General features: G+C 42.0%; 1 protein-coding gene across 5 annotated transcripts in view; it reads left to right on the top strand.

Annotated features, from left to right (window-relative positions):
* Nucleotides 1-22,588, top strand: part of LOC132397231 (uncharacterized) — a 74,649-nt gene that overhangs the window by 15,124 nt on the left and 36,937 nt on the right. For 4 of the 5 annotated variants that reach the window (XM_059975697.1, XM_059975698.1, XM_059975694.1 and 1 more), the window contains exons 2-3: nt 16,030-16,129; nt 21,704-21,850. In XM_059975697.1, coding sequence (XP_059831680.1) covers nt 16,042-16,129; nt 21,704-21,850 — 235 coding nt within the window. In that variant the 5' untranslated portion in view covers nt 16,030-16,041. The remainder of the gene's footprint in view (nt 1-16,029; nt 16,130-21,703; nt 21,851-22,588) is intronic. The other variant, XM_059975699.1, reaches the window with a different exon arrangement.

Below are 22,588 nucleotides of genomic sequence, written 5' to 3'. Positions count from 1 at the left end.
TTTAGTTTTTGTGGCAAATGATGAAACTTACTGCAAAAATTAATTTCCAATATCTTGCAGCCAGGTTTAAACAAACTGTTCCAAAGCCTCTATTTCAATGTTTTAAAGTCTTGCTGTATTTTTCCTCTTCCCGAGCTACTGCTACTCTCTCTGCAGACTTTGTTCCTCTACTGTTTGCTCCTTCATTTAACTGACCCTCCGATCTTTCTTTCTCTATACTGTCCCTTCAAAATACAACCTGTCCTTCAAACTGACCATAATTCAAGGCACTGATGGGTCCACTGCTTTAAAATGAATTTTAAAATGCTGTTCTTGTTATGTAATCCTGGTTTTATTGATGCATTGATTATATCATTACATTTTTGTGTGATCACTTGAATCAAGTGGCTTTGTACATAAACTAGAAAAGCAATAATTAAAGTGGGGCACAAACCTATACAAACCCATTCAAGATGCAGCTTGGGTGAGGTTCATATGAAATGGCATTAAAAGTGAACAGAATGCAGGAATGGGAATCCTGAAATAAAATCAGAGATTGCAGTAGATATTCATTGAGTTGAGCAGCATCTGTGAAGAATGGATTGACTTTTTTCTTTCCATAAATGCTACTTGATCATTTTCAGCACTAAACAGGCTTGGGGTGGAGGGGGAGGGTGTGTGAAAAAAACAAAGAAGCACAGAAGGTTTATTTTAAATTAACAATCATAATGAGAAGATTAAACATCAATGAAATAATTGTTAAATAATTAAATATAAAAAGGACGGAGGTATGTAAAATAAGTCAGAATTAGAAGATAGCTGCTCAAAAATAATGATTCAAAAGCAGCATCTGTTTTATATTGAAATGTATAGTTTCAACCAGCAAATATGGTAATTTAATTAGACGACTTGGTACATATTGGTGTTCCTTATAGGTTTTGAATCTAATTTTTAAAGTTATTTTTGGAGGGGGGTTGTCTATTTGCATACAGTGTATTCAAGCAAGCAGAAAATTGCTCCCATTTCTATTTTTATATAAGTAATGTGTAGTTTCAGAGTATATTTGTGATTCAGAACTTTCAAAAAAGGGCCAATCAAATATCAGCAAGAATATCATGACAGCCATTCATAAATAACATAATTAATCAGGGTTTGCTCTGGGTACTAATTTGAACTGGTCTCTTAATATATCTAGCCTGTGTGCATTCCTCTTGGATACTGACAGATTTTCTCTACTTTTTGCGGGAAGCTGCTGTAGTAAAAGAAATGAGGAAATCATTGAAATCTAGAGATATTAAAGTTAATGGGTAGATCAAAGATTTCACACCCAGGAGAAATCAATTACTGTACCCAAGCCATGTGTTAAACATGCATTCCCAAGTGTAAGAAGCCAACAGCTTGGAAATTGGAGGAGAAATTACAAAGTTGAACCACAAGGATATAAAGGGAGAAGAGAAGATATAGTTACCAATTCTTTAATTCTTTCCGTAGTGTAAACATTGTGCTATGAACAGCAATACTGGCATTCAAAATTGGAGCAAGTGTTCTTGTTACCAATGCTGCTTCACAGGAATCGATGTTGGGGTGGTGAGTGATTATCTAAAAAAAAGGCTATAACAGTTGAAACTCATGTTTTGGAGAACCATAAGCTTTCAGCTGATCAGATAAAGATTTTCTTTTTATTTGTTTTCATTCTCTTGACATCACTGGCAAGCCTAGCATTTATTTACTATGTTGAACTGTTGCAGACCTTCTGGCGAAAGTACTCCAACAGTGCTGTACAATAGGGAGTTCCAAGATTTATACCCATCAATGGTAAAGGATTGAAGATAGTATTTCCAAACCAGGATGCTGTAGAGTATGGGGTGAAACGGCAGAAGTGATGTTCCATGTGCTCAGGTGCTTGTAGCACTTGCCTTTCTTTGGTGTAGAAGTCATGGGCTTTTTAGCCTAGATGGTAACTGCTGTCCATTATTTTTTTTAAGATGATAAGCATTGCATCTAGAGTAGGGATTGAATCCACTCACTTAAAATGACATTTTCAAGTCTGATATCTTTCCTGTCAAAGGGTTGGTACAGAAGTAAGGTTAGATTGTAATGCACATTCTCACACTTTCTGAGTTAGAAAAGGAGCTTTCTACATTTTTTTTGCCTAAGTTGCAATGGGGTTTTGATTTGGGACTTGCTTTTAATGATGCTTTCTGTGGTGAGCATAAGCAAAACAAGGGATCAAGGTCAGTTTGGTTGGAGTTTGCTGAGTTAACAGATAAAGGCAAAAGTCTACCTGAAGTACAAGAGTTAGTGCTGCTGCTTCACAGCACCAGCAACCTAGATTTCATCCCGTTCTCGCAGTGTTATTTTGTGGTGTTTGTATGCTCACGATACGACTGCCTGGCTTTTCTAGGGTGCTTTGGTTTTCTTTCCTGTATCTCAGATGTGCGAGCTGTTACTGTAAATTACTTATGTGTGAGATGTGAATTGAGGTGGTGTTGATGGACACGGGACGTTTGTAGGGAAGTGGGGGGAATGGGACTGATCGGAATGCTCTGAAAGTAAGCATGCACTCAATAGGCCAATTATCCTCATTTGAAATATGGGAGTAAACAAGGGAATCCATTCATGTCATAAAACCAACTGAAATTAGTGAATAAAAATTGTTACATGAAAACATTAACCAATAGTTAATGGTTCCCTTCTGGAACAAGGGATAATCCTGGAAACTATAGGCTACTGTCAGTGGTAGGGCAGGTACTGAAGGTAATTATTTGGAATAGGATTTATGTGCATTTGGAAACCATGGCCTAATTAGGGAGAGCCAGTATGGCTTTGTGTAGGGCAGGGGTCAGCAACCTTTACCACTGAAAGAGCCACTTGAACCCATTTCCCACAGAAAAGAAAACACTGGGAGCCGCAAAACCCGTTTGACATTTAAAATGAAATAACACTACATACAACGTTTTGTTTTGCCTTTATGCTATGTATAAACAAACTATAATGTGTTGCATTTATGAAATTGATGAACTCCTGCAGAGAAAACGAAATTACATTTCTGCATGCAACAAAAACATTTTGAACTCCGAAAAAAAGACGTTGGGTTGAAGGTTACTTTTAAGTAAAATACTCAACGTCTATTTGAGTCCTTCTTGTATTTATGAAAAACGCCAAACTTAAATTTGCCACCAGCAGCAAACCAAAAATAACGTCAGCCAGCTGTCAACCTGAAAAATGAAAGGACTATTTCACTGAACAATGAAAACATATGAATATACGTAAAATAATAGGCAATTAAAATATTTATCATACTTGTTCAGGTTGACTCACACCTGACAATGCAGTCGTATTCAGTAGGGATGGATTGATGCTTAGGGGAGTGACCGGGAAGGATAATGTGTTTTTTTCCTCTCTGAACTCACAGAAGCGTTTCCCAAACGATGTTTGCATTGCGATGATTGCAGAATGTAAATACTCCGAATTTATCATGTCGTGACCTTGTTTGAACTCTCTCAAATTGGGGAAGTGAGACAATGTGCCTTTCTGTAAATCTCTGGCAAGCAACGTCAACTTGCGCTCGAATGCCAAAACATCCTCCAACATGTGCAGGGCTGTACGTCCTTACCCCGTTGAAGAGCTGTGTTCAGCGTGTTCAGGTGCGCTGTCATGTCTACCATGAAGTGTAGCTTTTCCAGCCACTCTGGCTGTTCCAGCTCAGGAAAGTTGAGCCCTTTGCTGCCCAGGAAAGTTTTCACTTCTTCCAGACACGCGACAAAGCGTTTCAGCACCTCCCCTCTGGACAGCCAGCGATAAAAACACGTTGTAGCGGTGTGCTACACGCAGTCAGTAAACTGCAGTCAAAGATAGCTTTATTCGAACTAAACAGCCTTGCTTTTAAGCCTCCCTCAACCCGCCCCCCCATGGGCGCGGATGCTGCAAAAGACACGTACTCACAAACCCCCGTAGGCTATCTCCCTTAGCCTGAACGCTGGCTAATTGTGAGCCGGTTCGGATGTGTCAGGAAATGGGTCGCCACAACGTCTTATTTAGATTGTACAAGATCACCATAATCTTCAAATTTAGAATTACATTTCAAAAACTAACAAACTAACATAAAATACATTTTAATTAAATACTGACCATGTAGCGGTGTGCTACACGCAGCGCTAAAATTACGACACGGAGTCGGTAACTGCAGTCGAAGGAAAAAACTTTATTCGAAATCTTCAGCCTCACTTTTAAGCCTCCCTCAACCTGCCCCCCATGGTGCAGAGGCTCCAAAGCTCTGTGCTCGCAAACCCCCGTAGGCTATCTAATTGTGAGTCGGTTCGGATGTGCCAGGAAAAGGGTCGCCACAACCAATTATTTCCCAAAGCAACAGGGAGCCGCAGCACAGACGTAAAAGAGCCACATGTGGCTCTGGAGCCGCGGGTTGCCGACCCCCGGTGTAGGGCAAGTCTTAAGGTGTTTAACAAGGTCCCTCATGGGAGGCTCATCCAGAAGATTAAGATGCATGTGATTCATGCTGAATTGGCAGTTTGGATTCAGAACTGGCTTGCCCATAGAAGACAGAGTGGTCGAAGGGACTTGTTCTAGCTGGAGGTCTGTGATTAGTAGTGTCCTGCAGGGATCTGTGCTGGGACCCCTGCTGTTTGTAATGTATATAAATTACCTGGATTGAACTGTTGATGAGTGGGTTAGTAAATTTGCAGATGATATAAATACTATTGGTGTTGTGGATACCATAGAAGACTAGCAATGGATACAGCAGAATATAGAGCAGTTTCAAATATGGGCAGGAAATGGCAGATGGAGTTCAGTCAGAACAAATATGAAGTGTTGCATCTTGGTAGGTCAAATGTAAAGAGACAGTACAATGTTAGGGGTAAAACTCTTTAACAGTGTTGATTAGCAGTGGAATCTTGGGGTCTAAGTTTGTAGCTCCCTGAAAATGACTACACAGGTTGATAGGGTGGTTAAGAAGGTGTATGGCATGCTTGCCCTTACTAGTCAGGGCTATGAGTCCAATAATCAGGATGTTATAATGCACTTTTATAAAACTGGTTAAGCCATATCTGGAGTCATGCATACAGTTCTAGTGTCCCATTATAGGAAGGATATTGAGGCTTTGAAGAGGATACAGAAGAGGTTTATCAGGATGCTGCCTGTAAGAGGGCATGTGCCATAATGAGAGGCTGGACAAACTTGGGTTGTTTTCTCTGAGCAGCAGAGGCTAAGGGAAGATCTGATGGAGGCTTATAAAATTATGAGAGGCATAAATAGAATAGACAGACAATATCTTTTTCCCAAGGTTGAAATGTCTAATACCAGAGGGCATGCATTTAAGGTGGGGGGGGGGGGTAATTTCAAAGTAGATGTGAGGGGCAAGTTTTTTTTTTACACAGAGAAATTGGTGCCCAGAATGTGCTGCCTGGGATGGTGGTAAAGGTAGATACATTAAGAAGTTAACTAAAGTTCAAAGTACATATACGAGCCCGAAAATTGTTTTCTTGCAGGAATACTCAGTAAATCTAAGAACTTCATTAGAACCAATGAAAGACAGCATCCAGCAGACCAGGCAAACAATCATTGTGCAATAGACAACAAGCTACACAAGTAGAAATAATAGTAATAAATGAGTAAGCAATAAATATTGAGAACATGAGATGAAGTGTCCTTGAACGTGAGTCTGTATGTTGTGGGAGCATTTCAGTGAAGTTATACCCATTGGTTCAAGAGCCTGATGGATGAGGAGGAATAACTATTCCTAAGCCTGGTACAGTGAGCCCTATGGCTTCTATACTACCTTCCTGATGGCAGCAGTGAGAAGAGACGTTTAGATAAGCTTAGGAATGTGAGGAAAATAGAAGGATATGGGCATTGTGTAGGCAGAGGGGATTTGCTTAGCTGGCCATCTGATTACTAATTAATTGGTTTTGCACAGCATTGTGGGCTGAAGAGCTTGTTCCTGTGCTGTAGTGTTCTATGGTAATTCATTTATAACAAAGGCAGTAGGTCTTTTTTCTTTGTGTGTCTGAGAAATGCTACAGAACTATTAACTGGAACTCATAATTGAATCTGGCATTTTCAGGACTGGAAAGGAAGGGAGAGGATGCCAGAATAAAAAGATGGGTGGAGGGGAAGAAGGACAAGCTTGAAGGTGATGGGTGAAGCCAGGTGGATGGGAAAGGCAAAGGGCTGGAGAAGAAGGAATCTGGTATGAGAGAAGAAAGGACAATGGGAGAAGGGGGAGGGGAAGAGAAGAGGCAAGAGGATAGAGTGGGGAACAAGAAGGGGGAGAGGAAGCAGATTACCAGAAGGAGAAATCACTGTTCACGCAATCAGGTTGGAGGATACCCAGCCAAAATATGTGTTGTTGCTCCTCTGCGAAATGAGGTGTTGCCATGTGAGTGGCTTAAATGTGGCAAAAGAAGAAGCCATGGACTGACATGTCGGAACTGCTATGTTGATAGAAATTACAACTGTTGGCAGCCAGGAATTTCCAATTTTGGTGACTGGAGCAGAGGTGCTGAGCAAAGCGGTCCCCCAATTTACATCAGGTCTCATCAGTTTCACAGGTGGAGTGTTGCCTCACCCGGAAGTACTATTTGGGGCCCTGAATGGAGGTAAGAGAGGAGGTGTATGGGCAGGTGTAGCTTTCCTGTCACTTGCACGGATATGTGCCTGGAGAGGCGTTAGTGGGGAGATATAGTCATGGGAATTGCAGAGGGAGCTATCCCTGCAGAAAGTGGAGAGTAAAGATGTGTTTTTGGTGGCAGGACCCTGTTGAAGATGGTGGAGGCTGGAGAGAAAGGTGTGTTGGATGTGTAGCCTTATGGGATGGTAGGTGAGGACAAGAGCAACCCTATTCCAGTTAAGGGGATGGAAAGATGGGGTATGCAAAGGTGTCCGAGAAATGGAGGAGATGCACTTGAGGGCAACATGAATGGTGGTGGAAGAGAAAGCCCATTCTTTGCAGAAAAACATCTCTGACATCCTGGACCAGATTTGATGCGATGCAGGAGCTGAGAAAAGGGAAGAGGATTTTTACAGGGGACAGGATTGGAAGAGGTATAGTCAAGATAGTGTTCGAACTCAGTAGGTTTATGAAAGATGTGAGTTTGTTCCCAGAGATTGAGAAAGGGGAGAGACCAAGTGATCAGAAATAGACTAAATGAATTTGGTTGGAATTTGGAGACAAAGTGGATGAAATTGACAAGCTCAGCATGGGTGCATGAAGCACCACCAATGCAGTCATTGTCATACAGGCATTAAAGAGTACAACCCTGATAATCTGACAATGCTATCACAACTGAGCCCCATTTCCTTGTGTGAAAGCCATTGAGTATATAGTAGCTTGCATTAGTTCATTCTGTAGAAGATACAGGATGACGTGGTCTTATGAAAAGTCTTGTTATGGGAGTCCATATAAGTTCTGTTTCTACCTTTTTTGTGGGATTTGAGGAACATTTTTGCATTCTAGTCCTATCCAACTACTTTATCTCACTTTTTCTAATAAGTGTTAAATACATGATTGGTGCTGTTGATAAGAACTGGAATATTTCACTCAATTCTCCTCTTTCTCTTCTCTTCCGTCACATCCCTATCTATATTTCTGGGGATATGCTATTATTCGGAATCCAATATAAATCCATGGGCTCACAGCTAACTTCACTGCACTCCATTCTGTCCTGCTCCATGTCAATTAATTTTCTTTTCTGGTGTTTTCCTAATTTACATATTCTCTAAGTATTATACTTAATTTAGCCATGAGACTTATCTTCTTTCAGGCAGCTACAAAACAAAGAAACCTACTAGAACCCATTAAAACAAAAGACCGTCAAACACCCAGTGTGCAGAGAAAAAAGTGTAAACAATAAAAGTAAGCCAATAGCTTTTGGAACTGAAGTTCACAAAAGTGAGTCCACACTGTGGTAGTTGCAGGCCACAGACACTTTTTGGTGCAGAGATGAGTAAACCTCTGGAGTTCAGTGCAGAGTCAAGTAAAACTCAGAGCAGAGATCTGAACTGGCTTGCCCCTTGCCTTTGGCCCATTACCCTGTCCTTTTTGATTTGGCCCAGTGCTTAAATCATCCAGACTTCATTCTTGGACCCGTACCCTGCTGCTTCAATACACTCTTGGGCCGGTGCCCCACCACCTCAATTTGATCAGACCCAACTTTTCCAATTTGACTCAATGCCTAAATCAATCAAACCTCAGGCCTTTCCTCACTCTCGGGTGTGGATCCAGGCCCCTACCAACTTGACTCTGTATTGCCTCCTCTCTCCTTGCCTTGGTTCTGTTGCATCACATTGCCTCCAAGTCCACACCAGCCAAACATTGGCTCATTCCCTGCCCCCTGGCCTGGACCCTGCAGCCCTGATTCAGCCTGTATGCAACTGTCGAGACTTTAGTTCCCACCACAAAAATACCAGGTCTTACAGGAGGTTCATAAGCTCAACTGTGATAGGGAAGTTACAGTCTATTGCTTGCAGTGATCGTTTAGCAGAAAAAATGTAACTAATGAAGTATTTAGTTTTCTTTGTCTTATTTAGCACCAGCAAGCAGAACTTCACCAGTGCCTTCTGAAATTGGAAGATGACCTTTGACATTGACTTGAACATTCAGTGAATCATCCTCCATCATTTCACTGAATTCCTGGATGATCCTTCCACCGAACCTATTACCTTCACACTCCGTTCAACGTTCTGAAGGCATTATTCCCTCTTGCTACACAGCTCAGTTACCAAATATTTCCTTTTCTTCCCATAGCACCGTCCAGGCCTCAAGCAGTTTTGTACATCAAAAACGACAAATGTTGGAAATCATAAGATGCTGGAAACACTCAACATGTCAGGCAGCATCAGTGGAAAGAGGAGTTAGCATTTCAGGCCTAGCATTCTCCTTTAGGATAGGGGAAAAATGGAAAGATTTTTCCTACCTAAAACTAAATTGTTGTTCTCCCTTTCCCACTTCAGATGAATGGTTTTGGACTCTAAATGTAACTCGTTTTTCAAGAAATTTTTTACTCCAAATATTTTTTCCAATGGATTAATGGTTTTATTTTTTGTTGTTTAAAAGTGGTATTAGCGGTTCATGATGGGATTTCCCCTATTAGTGATGCAGGCAGTCATTTTCTGAAACCCCTTAATTAGTCCATTAAGGATGACAGTGAGTTTGCATTTGCCTGCCGTGTCAGTTCACACTTCACGATTCAAGATAGTTTATGTCATTTCCAGTACACAAGTGTAAAGGAGAATGAAATAATTGTTAGTCTGGATCCAATGCAGCACAAAAGAGTACGCAAATTTAAAAAAAATCGCAATAAGTACACTAGGTATGGGAGTGTTTGTGCATAAGGTGATTCTGAAGGAAGTGACAAAGTGGTGGTGGTGAGGTGGGTTAGAGGGTGGAGGTTTTCGTCAGCCTTACTGCTTGGGGAAGTGGCTAATATGAGAGGGGAATGTCAGAGGTAGTTTTTCTTTTGGATGGAGAGTAGTGAATGCACAGCCAGGGGTGGTGAGAGAGGCAGGTACATTAGGGACATTTGAGAACATCTCAATTAGGTTAAAAAATGGAGGGCTATGTGGGTGGAAAGGGTGAGATTGATCTTGGTGCAACATCATGACTGGAGGGCCTGTACTTTTTTGTTTTCTATATTTTATATTAGGATGTCAGTTTGTGGGCAGAGAGATAATTGCTCTTGTGTTTATTGCTCTCTTTACTGGAGATTCAGCATCAGTCGACACAGTCATTTTGATATGGCCCAGATCTTCATTCCCCGCTGCAGTCCCACTTAACCTTTATTGAGATCCATGCTTTATTGGTTATTTTTATTAAGAGAGGATAGAGGTCCCACGTGTGCTGGAGTGTGTTTGGCGGGGGCGGTGTGCTGAAGATTGAGACTGGGGTGTGAGTGTATCAACACATTGGTGGTTTTGTAGTTCAAAGTACATTTATTATCGGAGTGTGTGTGTGTGTGTGTGTGTGTGTGTGTGTGTGTGTGTGTGTGTGTATATATATATATATATATACTGTATACAACCTTGAGATCCGTCTCCTTGCAGGCAACCACAAAATAAAGAAACACAATAGAACCCATTTTATAAAAAAACTCTGTCAAACACCCAATTTGCAAAAAAAAAGAAAATGAAAACAATTTTTTTAAGAACTAAACAACCAACACACGGAAAGGGAACCACAGTCCCCAAAAGTGAGTGCACTACAGCCATGGAGCCAGCTCAGTGCTGAGGGAAGTGCCAATGGCTGCAGGCCACAGCTGCCGAGACAGTACAGTGCTGAGGCGAGTAAACTTCCTGGAGTAGTGTACAGTGCACTGGTTCAGTCTTGTCACCTTAATCTTTTTAATGTGGCTGAGTGCTTAAATCAGCCAAACATCAGTTTGTTTTTCACTCTCAGGCCTGGGCCCTGGGCAGGAAAGCCCATTCACCCCCTCAGCCTTTTGTTCCGAGCAATCACTTTAATGTTTAATTCAGAAGATTTCCCTCTCCCCTCTCCATACCCTTTCTCACTACCCTCTCCATTCCCACTACCACTCCCTCTCCCCTCTTTCCCCATCTCACTCCCTTTCTCATCTCTCCATTCCTTCTTTCTCCATCCCCACTACTGCTGCCCCTCCCGTCTCCAACTCCTACCCACCCACCCCTTTAAAACCACACAGGATTACTAAGAGTAGGAATAGACATTGGAGGTGCCTTATACTAGGCCATGTCAGATAGGATTAGACACTGACACTTTCCTCCCCTTTTCCACATCAGTCCTGCACATTTCCCTTCTGTAGAACATCCCTCTCGTGACCTAACCTCATGGGAGCCACTGCTCCTGGTGGTCTGCCAGGGGAATGTGGCCTCCAGTGCTCCCTCAGCAGCCTCTGTGAAGATCCCTGTTGCTGACTTGGGTGTTTTCCTCAATCAGGCCTGGGTCTAAGCCCTCCCGCTTGTGGGACCTCTCCCATCGGGTGGGAGGCGCCAATGGGAAGTTCAGTCCTGGGCTTCTCCCGTGATCAATTGCCACAGCAAGGCCCAAAACATATCTACAGGTATCCCAGGACCCTGGAACTCCAGTGGTGTTTGGGTGGGTGGCTGTAAGGGATGCTGGGGATGGTGTATGGAGGGTGGTGGGACCGCGCCCTTTGATAAAATGGCCACCTGAAAAGAGCCCAAAGGGAGTGGTGAGTAGAGGTGGAGAAGGATCCAATTAACCCTCTTGAGGACAATCCAGGGATGACAAAGATGGGCAGAGAGTTGTCAGTGAATGGCAGGTCATACCCTGAGAGAGGGGAGAAAAGTTAGAATGTCCAAACAAAAATAAATTATTCCAGAGTTTCCACATGTGGAAAGTGCTACTGGTGTGGTTTTTGACCCAGGGATAAGGAGACAGGATTTATGCACAGTTCTTCCAATGTGGTTCTAATCCAGGGGTACAGAACTAGAAACAATGCATAGCACTCTCAGTGTTGGTATGACCAAAGTATGCTGGTGGGAAATGTGCTTGGCACTCCTGGGTTTGTTCTGAATCAGCCCCTTCTGGATTTAACACACATTCGGCAATCCCACTGCCCAACACTCAGTCCCTGTAAGTGACACTCCATGGGGATGTGCTTGCTTTTCTTTTCCATGATGGAACGTGGAGCATGGGGGATATCCAGCAGAGTACAATGGCTTGACTCAGTTCCCTGCTGCTCATACTTAGGAACGGCAGATGAAAATCTGGTGTACTGCAGCAATGGGAACCCTGTGGGAAGAGATTGCAAAGTTGCTGAATTATTACTCGGGTGTAGTCTGACCCCTGAATGTGGGGACTGGAACCATACACAGTGCTCTCAGAAGTAGAGGATTGGCCTTGGTCAATCCTCTACTTGGTCAAGAGCTGACATTATGTCAAGTCTCACAAGGAAAGATTAAAGAAAAAATAAATAAATACAGAAGCAGGTAATGGCACAATAAAGTAGGCTGGCTTTACTGAGTTACTGACTACAGATTATAGGAGTGTATAATTCAATCTCAGTCTCTTTGGGAGCCATCGAACAGGAATAGGCCACTATTTTGTACTAAACCAATTAAGCTCTAGAAACTAAGAATACAATAAACGTAATTTCTTCTGCCTAAACCATGTCCATATTCCTCCATTTTCTGCATATTTATGTGCATATCTTAAGCGTTTTCTTAACCACATCTATTATACTGCCTCCATCACCACCCCAGGCACACACTGTTCTACGTGTAGGAAACTTGCTCAGTACATCTCCTGTGAACTTGCCTCTCTCACCTAAGACAATTCCACCTTGGGTCTCCCCTCAATCTTCATTATCCCAGAAAAAATAACTCATGTTGTCCAACCTCTTGTGGCTAATATCCTCTTGTACGGAGAGAATATTGGTCAACTTCTTCTGCAGCTTCCCCAAAGCCTCTGCATTTTACCTGTGAAGGGGTAACCAGAACTGAATGCAAAACATAACCAATGTCGTCCTCATAGATGGAAACTGACCTGGATTACTCTGGTCTGAACCTGATGACTACCTTTGTGTATGGCTGCATCAGGCTGTGCATGGAATCTAACTAGGTGGCCACAAAATACCACTATGTACTGGGGTTTATCTGTCCTGGATGTTCTGAAAGATGGGTCTGGCCCCATTGCCGCACAACATCCCAGTCACCTGGACATTGCTGCACTACCTGTCCCTTGTGTAAAAGTTCTTCTGGACCAATACCTTTGGCCACAGGGCCATCAGGCATTGGTCGGCATGGAATGTCCTGCAGACATTGAAGGAAGAGAAATCAGTGGCGTGGTTTCCTGAGAATATTGCCAAGACCATCTAGCAGAATGCCTCATGCCCAGGCCTCAGCAACTGGCATGAAGACCTTACCTAGCTGGTAGTGAAAGCAGCCCTCCTAGTCAGATCTTCTCTGCATGTCCAGAGCATTATTTCCACAGCTCCCTCTACGCAGGATGACTGTAGTGGGTGAGAAACCGTTGCTTACCTCTGAGGATTGAGTTTGCAATGAGGGTGTGGAGAAAGGGCCTGTGTCAAGCAGCTGGGTGACACACGGGATTCTCTGGTCTACAGGCCAGTGCTGCTGGCAGATCATCAACTTGATGAAAGACGCTCTTTAATCAGCTTGAAACTTCTTGGTCTGCCAGCAGATGGAGATTTCTCTGGAGGAATGCTACCATTTGGCACATTTGGGACTGCAGGAGTATGGGGTGCAGGGCACACTGAAGCTTGGTGCAGCCACCGCAAGGGATCATTTGGGAAGGACCACAGTGTGGGGATCTCCTACTGGAGAGGGAGGGGCTGGGTTGGGGAAGGAAGGTACTTAGTTATTATTGAAGTAGTATACAGCCCTGGAGTGGCAGCACTGCTGTTGATGTATATGAATGCAATGCAACAGAATGGACAGCATTGACAATGAATGTGAAGAATCAAAAGGCATTGAATGGTTTAGTCTTGTAAATTTTTTTATTATGAATGCAGTTTATATAGTTAAGTTTATTTTGTTTAAAAAAATTATTTACTCTTTTATAGTGTAGGCCGTTAGTCTCGATAGACCATGGATTTGCTCCTTGGAAAATTTCCAGGGTGCAAGCGTGGGCAAGGTTGTATGGAAGACCGGCAGTTGCCCGGTCTCCCCCCTCCACGCCACCGATGTTGTCCAAGGGCATTAGGACCCATACAGCTTGGCACCAGCGTCGTTGCAGAGCAATGTGTGGTTAAGTGCCTTGCTCAAGGACACACACGCAGCTTCAGCCAAGGTTCGAACTAGTGACCTTCAGATTACTAGACGAACGCCTTAATCATTTGGCCACATGCCAACTCTTTTATAGATCCCTAGACTGAATACCAAAGTCAATGATCTCATAACAAACAGCTTTGTAATTTTTTTGATAGCAATATTAATAAATAATTCTTCCCATCTAGACACAGTTCTCATAGAATTATAGAAATGGAGCCTAGAAACAGGTCCTTGAATCACCAAGTTCATGCCGACTATCAAGTACACATTTTTATGACACAAACCCTACTCTAATACATTCACTTCTTCTCACTACCATTTTACCACTCACTTGTATAGAAGGGAACTTATAGTGACCAATTTACCCACCAACGAACTATTTTGGGATCTGGTTCAAAGGGAGAATTTGCAAATTCCACACAGACAGCACCAAGATCAGCATTGAACCAGGTGTTTGGTGCAGGAGACTGCAGCTCTTATCTGCTGCCCTGTTTCATTTTTGTTTCTTCACATTCCCCGTTACTACCTCTGTATTTCTGCTCAGAATATAATTAGAAGATAATTGACACATCCCTCACCTGGAGGACTTATTGAATGTGTTTATCTTCCTACTAGCCTTTCTCAATCTAAAATATTTTAATTTAACCACAACCAATTTCAAAACCATGATCTGTACAGTATACTGCAAATGCTGATCACCCCACCTATTTGGTGAATTTGACTTGCAGGACCTCACTATGAGGGAGTGAGTTAGCTACAAGCCATTAGTTACAATAAGCTTTAATTGATTTTTATGAATAAAACCCTAGAGCTAATGATATGTCATCAGATCTGATACTTGCATTCAGTGACCTGGTCTTGCAGCCTATATTCGAGGCATTGGTGGCATGTTCTGAGAGTGGGAATTGAGCTGACGCATGACAAATGATGGCACCTTAGCCTTTTTGTCCCACTCCCTCTTCCTACTGGATCCTCAAGCTCCTTGCTTTCCCTTACTCCCATCACTCGAGTAAACAAGTGAAACAAGAGTTTGCTGTGAATCTAGCACTATTGGACAACTAAAACATTTCAACACGGTATTGGGATGTGTGAATTAGGAGCAAGAGTGGGCTCCTTGGCCCCTCAGACTTGCTTTACCCTTAATGAAATCATAGCTGATCTATTTTAACCCCAAATGTGCATTCCTGTCTACCTGCAGTAACCTTTCATCCATTTGCATGTAAAATATCTCTCTACTACTGCCTTGAAAATATTCAAAGATGCTCCTGCTGGAGTCTGAGAAAGATTCATCACCCTCTGAAAGAGAAAAATTTACATTATCTGTCTTCAATCTGCAACCCTTATTTTTAAACAGTGACCCATAGTTTGAAGTTCTCCACTGATGAGTCAAGATTGTGAATCATATTTGTTTCAATACTATTTTAACTTGTCGTCATTAGAGACTTGTTCACTCAGAATAGTAATCTAGTAAACCTCTGGAAAAACTTCCAATACATTAAATAAAGAGACCGATACTGTATATGGTTGCCAATGCTCCATAAACAGTGTGTGAAGCGTCACCTTTCTACTTCTACATTCATTTCCTTTAGGAAATTGTTAAAAGTCAGGACTGTTCAACTAATTAGGGGGTCTGATATTCACTGTGGCTGTTTGTCATTTTAGATTTGTCCTTCTCATTTCTAGATCCGAAGGTAAATGAATAGAGAAAATGTCCGGATCTAACTTCCCATTACAGAAAAAAAGTATCCAAAGGGTGTAGCCAGCTTTTTATTATAATTTTAGGTTTAATGTAAGAACAAAATGATGAACCAATCCCCCTCTGCCTTCTGAAGAGCCCAGCTCCTCACCCTGCCGATTCCAGCCCTCTATTCCCATCAATTCCAGGTTTCCTGGAAACATCACCCTTGCTGCATGTCAATGTCCCTGATAGCCACCTGACTTTTTTTAAAACCAGGATTGTCTGGGTCATGGTGTCACACTGCTCAGGAAAAGTTTTGTCCAGAGTCTTTTGAATAATGGGCAGTGCTGTCAAGTTTAAGGATAGTTAGACTACTATCAGATGTGCTATGCTGAATCTAATGAACATCAAGTCAATGTCCCAGCAACTGCCAAATGGAATGCAGGGTGGCACTTTGGAAGATTTCCTATTGGTTAGTCAGATGTCTGATATGCCCTCAGCTGAAAGGCATCACATGGCTTTCTTATTTGAACAACAGAGAAGCCATGTTTGGGAAGTGCTATAACATCCTTCACAACCTTGTGAACATTTCGTTAATCCTGATGTTTGTTCTTCTGAAATTTCAGGAGGTCTAAAAAATGGAACCAGTGGAGAAATGGCACAAAGACTTGCTCGTTTTCAAGCTTATGGACAAAAAGCTGAACTCAAAGGAAAATGGGACCACAGGTAGGGATGCTCAATGTACTGATATCCTCTCAGAAAAATCTTAATTTGATTAAACCATTTAAATATATAGTTTAAGGGGTAATTGTATATTTTTTCAAATTTGAGACAAACTTATTTTTCACTGGTCCAAATTTCTCCCATGTTTTAATGACTTTCTGACTCCTACTGAGTTTGGAAGTGGTAGGCAGTGGGAAGGAAATGTCTGGTAGCTTCTCCTTAATTGAAAAGTGGTAAAAGATAGTATACTGCAATCCAAACCAGCTGAAATCAGGAGAGGAACAAGTCTCTGCCTGAAATGTTGACTATACTCTTTTCCATAGATATGGCCTGGCCTGCTGAGTTTCTCCAGCATTTTATGTGAGTTGCTTGGATTTCCAGCATCTGCAGATTTTTTTTTGTTTGTGGGAAGAACAAGTCAAATTTTGTTTGGATTGTGAGGGTCAGAACAACACTAGGGGGCGCATTTACTCAGAGTTCCAGCGATAAAGGAGAATACAGTTTAACTAAATATTGAATATGTGAATAGGTGGGATTATTCAAGATCTTGCTGCGTTGCTAATGAGGTTAATAGTGTATCAGTTGCATAATCTTGTAAGGGCTGCAATATTGCAGACCAAAGAATAAAACTGAATAGGTTATAGTGTCAAAAACTCAAATGATGATGCTTTCAGGATAAAATTAATGTGTAATAATTTAAGCTATGTTTTTTTTCCCTCATTTGTTTTTCTCAGCCACATTTTATCCAAATGTAAAGAAATGCAAAATGTAAAGAATACCCAATAACGTAGTGATGCCTCCTCTGCCTTTTAGATGGAGTTGATGTTAGATGTGGGGGAAGCATAGGAATGCCTGCTGTTTTTTTAATAAACATGTTTCTCACAATAATCAGGAAGCAAAATTAAAAAAAGAAATGCTCATGGTCAAACATCTGAAATAAAAGCAGGTCAGGCAGCGCCTGTGGCCGAGAAGCAAAGTCAATGATTTTGACTTAGAGTAATGATATTTTGGTTATATTTTGAATGGAGATGTAGGGAAGTAAATTCAACAACTGCAAAAATGTGTGGAGTTGATCAAATGCTCAGTTCTGGTCTATTCAGCATTCTGCATGATGGTGCCAGCCAAATACAATGATTGAACTTTAGAACAGCAGAAAGTTTTTCACAAGAACAGGCCATTCAGCCCAACAAGCTTGCCAACTTCCTATTCACGTAGTCTGTTGAAAAAATTGTCGAGTTCAGATGTGGAACTCTCTAAGGTACTAGCTAGTTTGTTCCATGTGTTCATAACTCACTGTGCAAAGCAACATTTCTTAATGTTATTCTGAAGTATCCAGACACTTCAACATGGATAAATTTTATAAAATACAAAAATGCTGGAGAAACTCAGTGGGTCAGGCAGCATCTAAGCAGAGGGATAAGAGTCATTTTTTCCCCCCTTTAAACCTAGACCCTTCATTAGGACTGGAAAGGAAGGAGGAAGAAGCTAGAATGGGAAGGTTGGAGGGGGCGGAAGGAGTTCAAGCTAGAAGGTAATAGTTGAAGCCCCATGAGGGGGAAGGTAGGTGGGTTGGGAAGGGAGCATGAAGTGAGAAGCATGGGGGTGAAGGGTGGAAAGAGGAAAGGACTGAGGAAGGATCTGATAGGAGAGGAAAGTGTACTATGGGATAAAGAAAGGGGAGGGGGCACCAGGGAGAAAATGACAGGCAGGTGAGGGGAAGAGGAGGAGTAATAGGGGAGCCAGGTGGGGAAAGGAAAAGGAGAGGGGAGAAATTACCGGAAGTTGGAAAAATCAATGTTTGTGCTGTGATGTTGGAGGCTACCCAAACAGAATATAAACTGTTGCGCCTCCAACCTGCGGGTGGCCTCATCACAGCAGTAGAGGAAGCCATGGACTGACGTGGCAGAATGGGAATGGAAAGTGGAATCGATATTGTGAGTGGCTAACAATGGGAAGCTCCTTCTGATCAACACGTATTTGTCCAAGAGGCAGTATGAATGGAAGAGTTGCTGCCAGGCATTTAATGTGAAGCTGGGCAGAGGTGATGAAAGAAATGGTACAATCCATTGTAGGGAACTTTGATTAAAAAAAGGTTTTGTGAATCTACAGGAGCATAGGACACGTGCTCAGAAAGTAAAGGGCGTTGGTCAATCTATTTTGAGCCAATCCAATTTGAGCACCAGCATACTGCTCTGCTGCTAGAATTTGAATGACGTCATGGGCTTCATCAAGTTCGATGAATCGATCTTCAGCTTATCCCACCCACTCTGTCTGCCCTGATATGGTGTTTTGCAATTGGAATTCTTGTGGATGTGTCTAAGGAACAATGGTTTGCATAGAGATCAGCAGATAGTAATTCAGCAGCTGGTATAACACAGCCACAGAAATGCAAAGATGATGGAAAGCAACAAATGGTCGGAAAATTCCAGCCACTGTCTTTCGTAGTGAAGAGTTACCTTTAGTGGAGGGAATCCTCCCAGTGGTTGAATGTATGCTTTATTTTAAAACACAGGAGATGTTAGCTGTAACATTAAGCGACAGAGTGGCAGAGTTGGCATCAATTAGTCTCAGCTGATCAAGTCCATGCCTTAACCAATTCCTGTGGTCATTCAGTGTACATATACCAGCACTGCCTCTTTGTGGTGATCTGATTTCAGCGGGAGATGAAGTGTAAAATGGATAATGATATAATCCCCAAATGGCATCCATATTATCCAGACAACATCCTACTGCCAATCAGAATTTATGTCCCAAGGTATATAACTTTGATGTTACAAATTTTATATACTTGGAACATTGACAGAAAAAGGCTCACATCTACACTAGTGACCATTTTACTAAGTACCTCTGTAGGCCTGCTCAAATGCAAATATCTAATCAGCCAGCCTTGTAGCAGCAATACAGTGTATAAAAGCATGCAGAGATGGTTCAAACTAAACATCATTATGGGGATGAAATGTAATCTAAGTGACGTTGACCATGGAATGATTGCTGGTGCCAAAGGGGTCATTTGAGGACCTCATAAACTTCTGATCTTTTGTGAGTTCCATGCACAGCGGTCTGTAGAGTTCACAGAGAATGGTGTGTGAAACAGAAGAAAAATCCAGTAAGACCGTAAGATATCAAATCAGTAAATGGCAGTTCTGTGAGCAAAAACATCTTGTTAATGAAAGAGGTCAGAATAGAACGGCCAGGCTGGTTCATGCTGACAGGAAAGTGGCAGTGGTCCAGACAACCACGTGTTACAACAGTGGTGTGTCGAAAAGCGTCGCTGAATGCACAGCACTTTGAACCTTCAAAGTGGGTGGCTTACAGCAGCAGAAGACCATGAACGTACCCTCAGTAACCACTTGCTGAAGTACTGGAGGTATGCTTCACCTGAGTGTATGCTTCACCTGTGTTGCTCCTATCGGGACATCCCAGGCCTTTTCAGCCAATTAGATACTTCGGAGCTGTAGTCACTTGATTTATAGGAAACACGACTGCCACTTCCACATGCCAAACTCACAAGAAGAACATGGTAACAAGAAAATCTGACTTTTGTAATATTGGCAGCCACACCTAATACATCTTATAAGGGTTTAAATACACTGTTAACAATTGCTGTTATTTTTCAATGATGCATGACAATTTCATGATGATTAATCCATTCAATCTAATGAGTGATAAGTATCCTCATGCAAGGTTTTCTCAACTGTATCTGTTGTGTATCAACCTTTATCTATGGCAAGATGTCATGGCCACTGGTAGGGGCTCAGCTATGCCTTCCTTTTTGTTGGCAACATAGAGCAATCCATGTTCCAACACTTTCCTGGTTATGCTCCCTAACTCTTCCTTTGCTACGTTTATGACTGATTGGTCTCTGACTTCCACTTTGCCCTTAAATCACTTGGTCCGTTTCTGGACAATGGCATCTTTTGTCTTTTATAAGCCTACAGATTCACATGGCTACCTTGACGATACCTCTTCCCACCCTGTCTCCTGTAAAAAATGCTATTCCATTTTCTCAGTTCTTGCATCTCCTCTTCCCTCCCCTCTTCTATTCCCCACTCTCCTTACCTCATCTCACCTGACAGTCACCTCTTCCTGAATCGCCTCCTCCTTCCCTTTCTCCTATGCTTCACTCTGCTCTCCTATCCGATTCCTCCTTCTCCAGCCCTTTCCCAGCCACCTGGCTTCACCTATCAACTTCAAGTTGTCCTCCTTCCTCTGCCCCCACCTTTTTATACTGGTGTCTCCCCTCTTCCTTTCCATCCTGAAGGATGCCTCAGCCTGAAATGTTGACTGTTTGTTCATTTCCATAGGTGCCACCTGGCCTGAGTTCTTCCAGAATTTTGGGTGTGTTGCTTTGGATTTCCAGCATCTGCAGAATTTCTTGTATTGAAGCTTACAAGATGTCTTTGTGTTAAGCAAATAAAAAAACCTGCTGGAAAACCAAGCCAAAATAGAAAATGTTGGAAATACGCAGCAAGTCAGGCTGTGGAAAGAGAAACAGTTAATGTTCGAAGTCAATAACTGGATGATTTGACTAATTCCAATGAAAAGTCATTACTCTCAAATGTTATTGCTTGATTCTCTTCTCACAGATTCTACCTGTGCTGTTATGTGTTTCCAGCATGTTGTTAACTTTAAGGTATATTATGGTATTTAATGACAGGTATTATTACCCCTGGTGTAGTGGTTAGTGGTTAGCTCAGGGTTTCAGAATTCAGAACTCAATCCCAGCATCCTCTGTAAGAGGTTTGTACATCCTCCCTATGGAATGCGTGGGTTTCCTCTGGGTGCTGCGGTTTCCTCCCACAGTGCAAAGACATCCTGGTTAGTAGGTTAATTGGTCATTATGAATGGTCCCTTGATCAGGCTAGGGTTAAATCAGGGGTTGCTGGTGGCAGGGCTCCAAGGTCGAAAGGGCCTATTGTACACCTGGTCTCTAAATAAATAAATAAATAAATAAATATAATGCCTTTATGGTGAAGAGTCCATTTCTATGTTTGCTATGATGTTCCTACATTACTGCATTGTAAATAAGTGGAATTAAGAAGAGCACAATGAAACAACTTGATTTTGCTGAGCAAATATTCTTGTGATCTGTATTCCTTTTGTCTGCTCTGATCCACTAATGCCCTTGTTAAAAGTCCAATGGAGGTATGAACCAATTTGCAGGCAATATTTTCTTTCTCTCCCTCCCCCCGTTCACAATGCTACCTCCCTGCTCAACATACCAAGATCCAGAAATAAGCAACTCAAAACTCCCCCCTACAGTGGATCCCGGTGACCATGCTATGAATATAGAGTATTATTTACCAGCAGAGTACGTGGGTCTGTGTCACGTGGTCCAATTGTGCAAACTCTCACTTGGGCACTCAATCTGAGCCTAGTTGCAGTGTTAGTTAACCATAACAAAAAGTAGAGTATCTTCTCCACCTCCCACCACACCAGAAGGCGAATCTAAAGCTGGTTAAACTTACAATACAACTGTGGTTTGGAGTTCAAAATGAATGTGACTCAATTTAAAGCACAAAGTATAAATAATGACCACAAGCGCAATTATTTACTTCTGTGCTTCTTCCTTTTCAGGAATGATAGCTAAGCACCTTCTACAAATATTTCAACTCCACGACTGTCTACCGTTCTGCACTACCGGCTCAGATCGTGGTACAGGTTCGTATTCTCTCCCACATACTGTCGGTATGGAAGGAAACTGGGAGGTTTTGCTTTGTGCAGGTACTGGATTTGTATCATTTAACAGAAGATAGGCTGTAAATGTAAATACAGATGTACACTACCACAATCACACTACGCATGTTATGGAGTCAAAGAACACTACAGCATAGAAACAGTCTCTTTGGCCCATCGAGTCAAAGCTGAGCTATTTACTTTCCTGGTCCTAACAACCTGCAATCCATAGCCCTCCCATCCATGTACCGATTCAAATTTCTCTTAAATGTTTAAATCAAACCTGTATGCACTACTTCTGCTGACAGCTTGTTCCATATTCTCACCAGCTTCTGAATGAAGAAGTTTCCCTTAAATATTTCACCTTACATCCTGAACTGCTAATTCTATTCTCACCCATCCTCAATGGAAACAGCTTGCTTGCATTTAACCTACCTATACAAAATCCTGAATAGGATACTTCTATCAAATCTCCCCTCATTCCTCTATGCTCTAAGGAATGAAGTCCTAACCTATTCAACCTTTCCCCATAACTCAGGTCCTCAAATCCTGGCAACATCTTCATAAATTCTCTCTGCAATCTTTCCATATTAGTGACACTTTTCTTGTTGGTAGTTGACCAAAACTGCATATGATACTCCGAGACTTGGCCTCACGAATGTCATGTACAACTTCAACATAGCACCCTAACTCCTGTATTCAGTGCTTTGATTTATGAAGGCCAATGTGCCAAAAGCTTTTTTTATGACCTTATCTACTTATGATGCCACTTTCAAGGAATTATGG

This window comes from Hypanus sabinus, chromosome 7 (assembly GCF_030144855.1).
Source record: "Hypanus sabinus isolate sHypSab1 chromosome 7, sHypSab1.hap1, whole genome shotgun sequence".
In the NCBI taxonomy this organism is placed as follows: domain Eukaryota; kingdom Metazoa; phylum Chordata; class Chondrichthyes; order Myliobatiformes; family Dasyatidae; genus Hypanus; species Hypanus sabinus.
The sequence above is the reverse complement of the archived record's forward strand: the minus strand, read 5'-3'. Positions and strand labels throughout refer to the sequence as shown.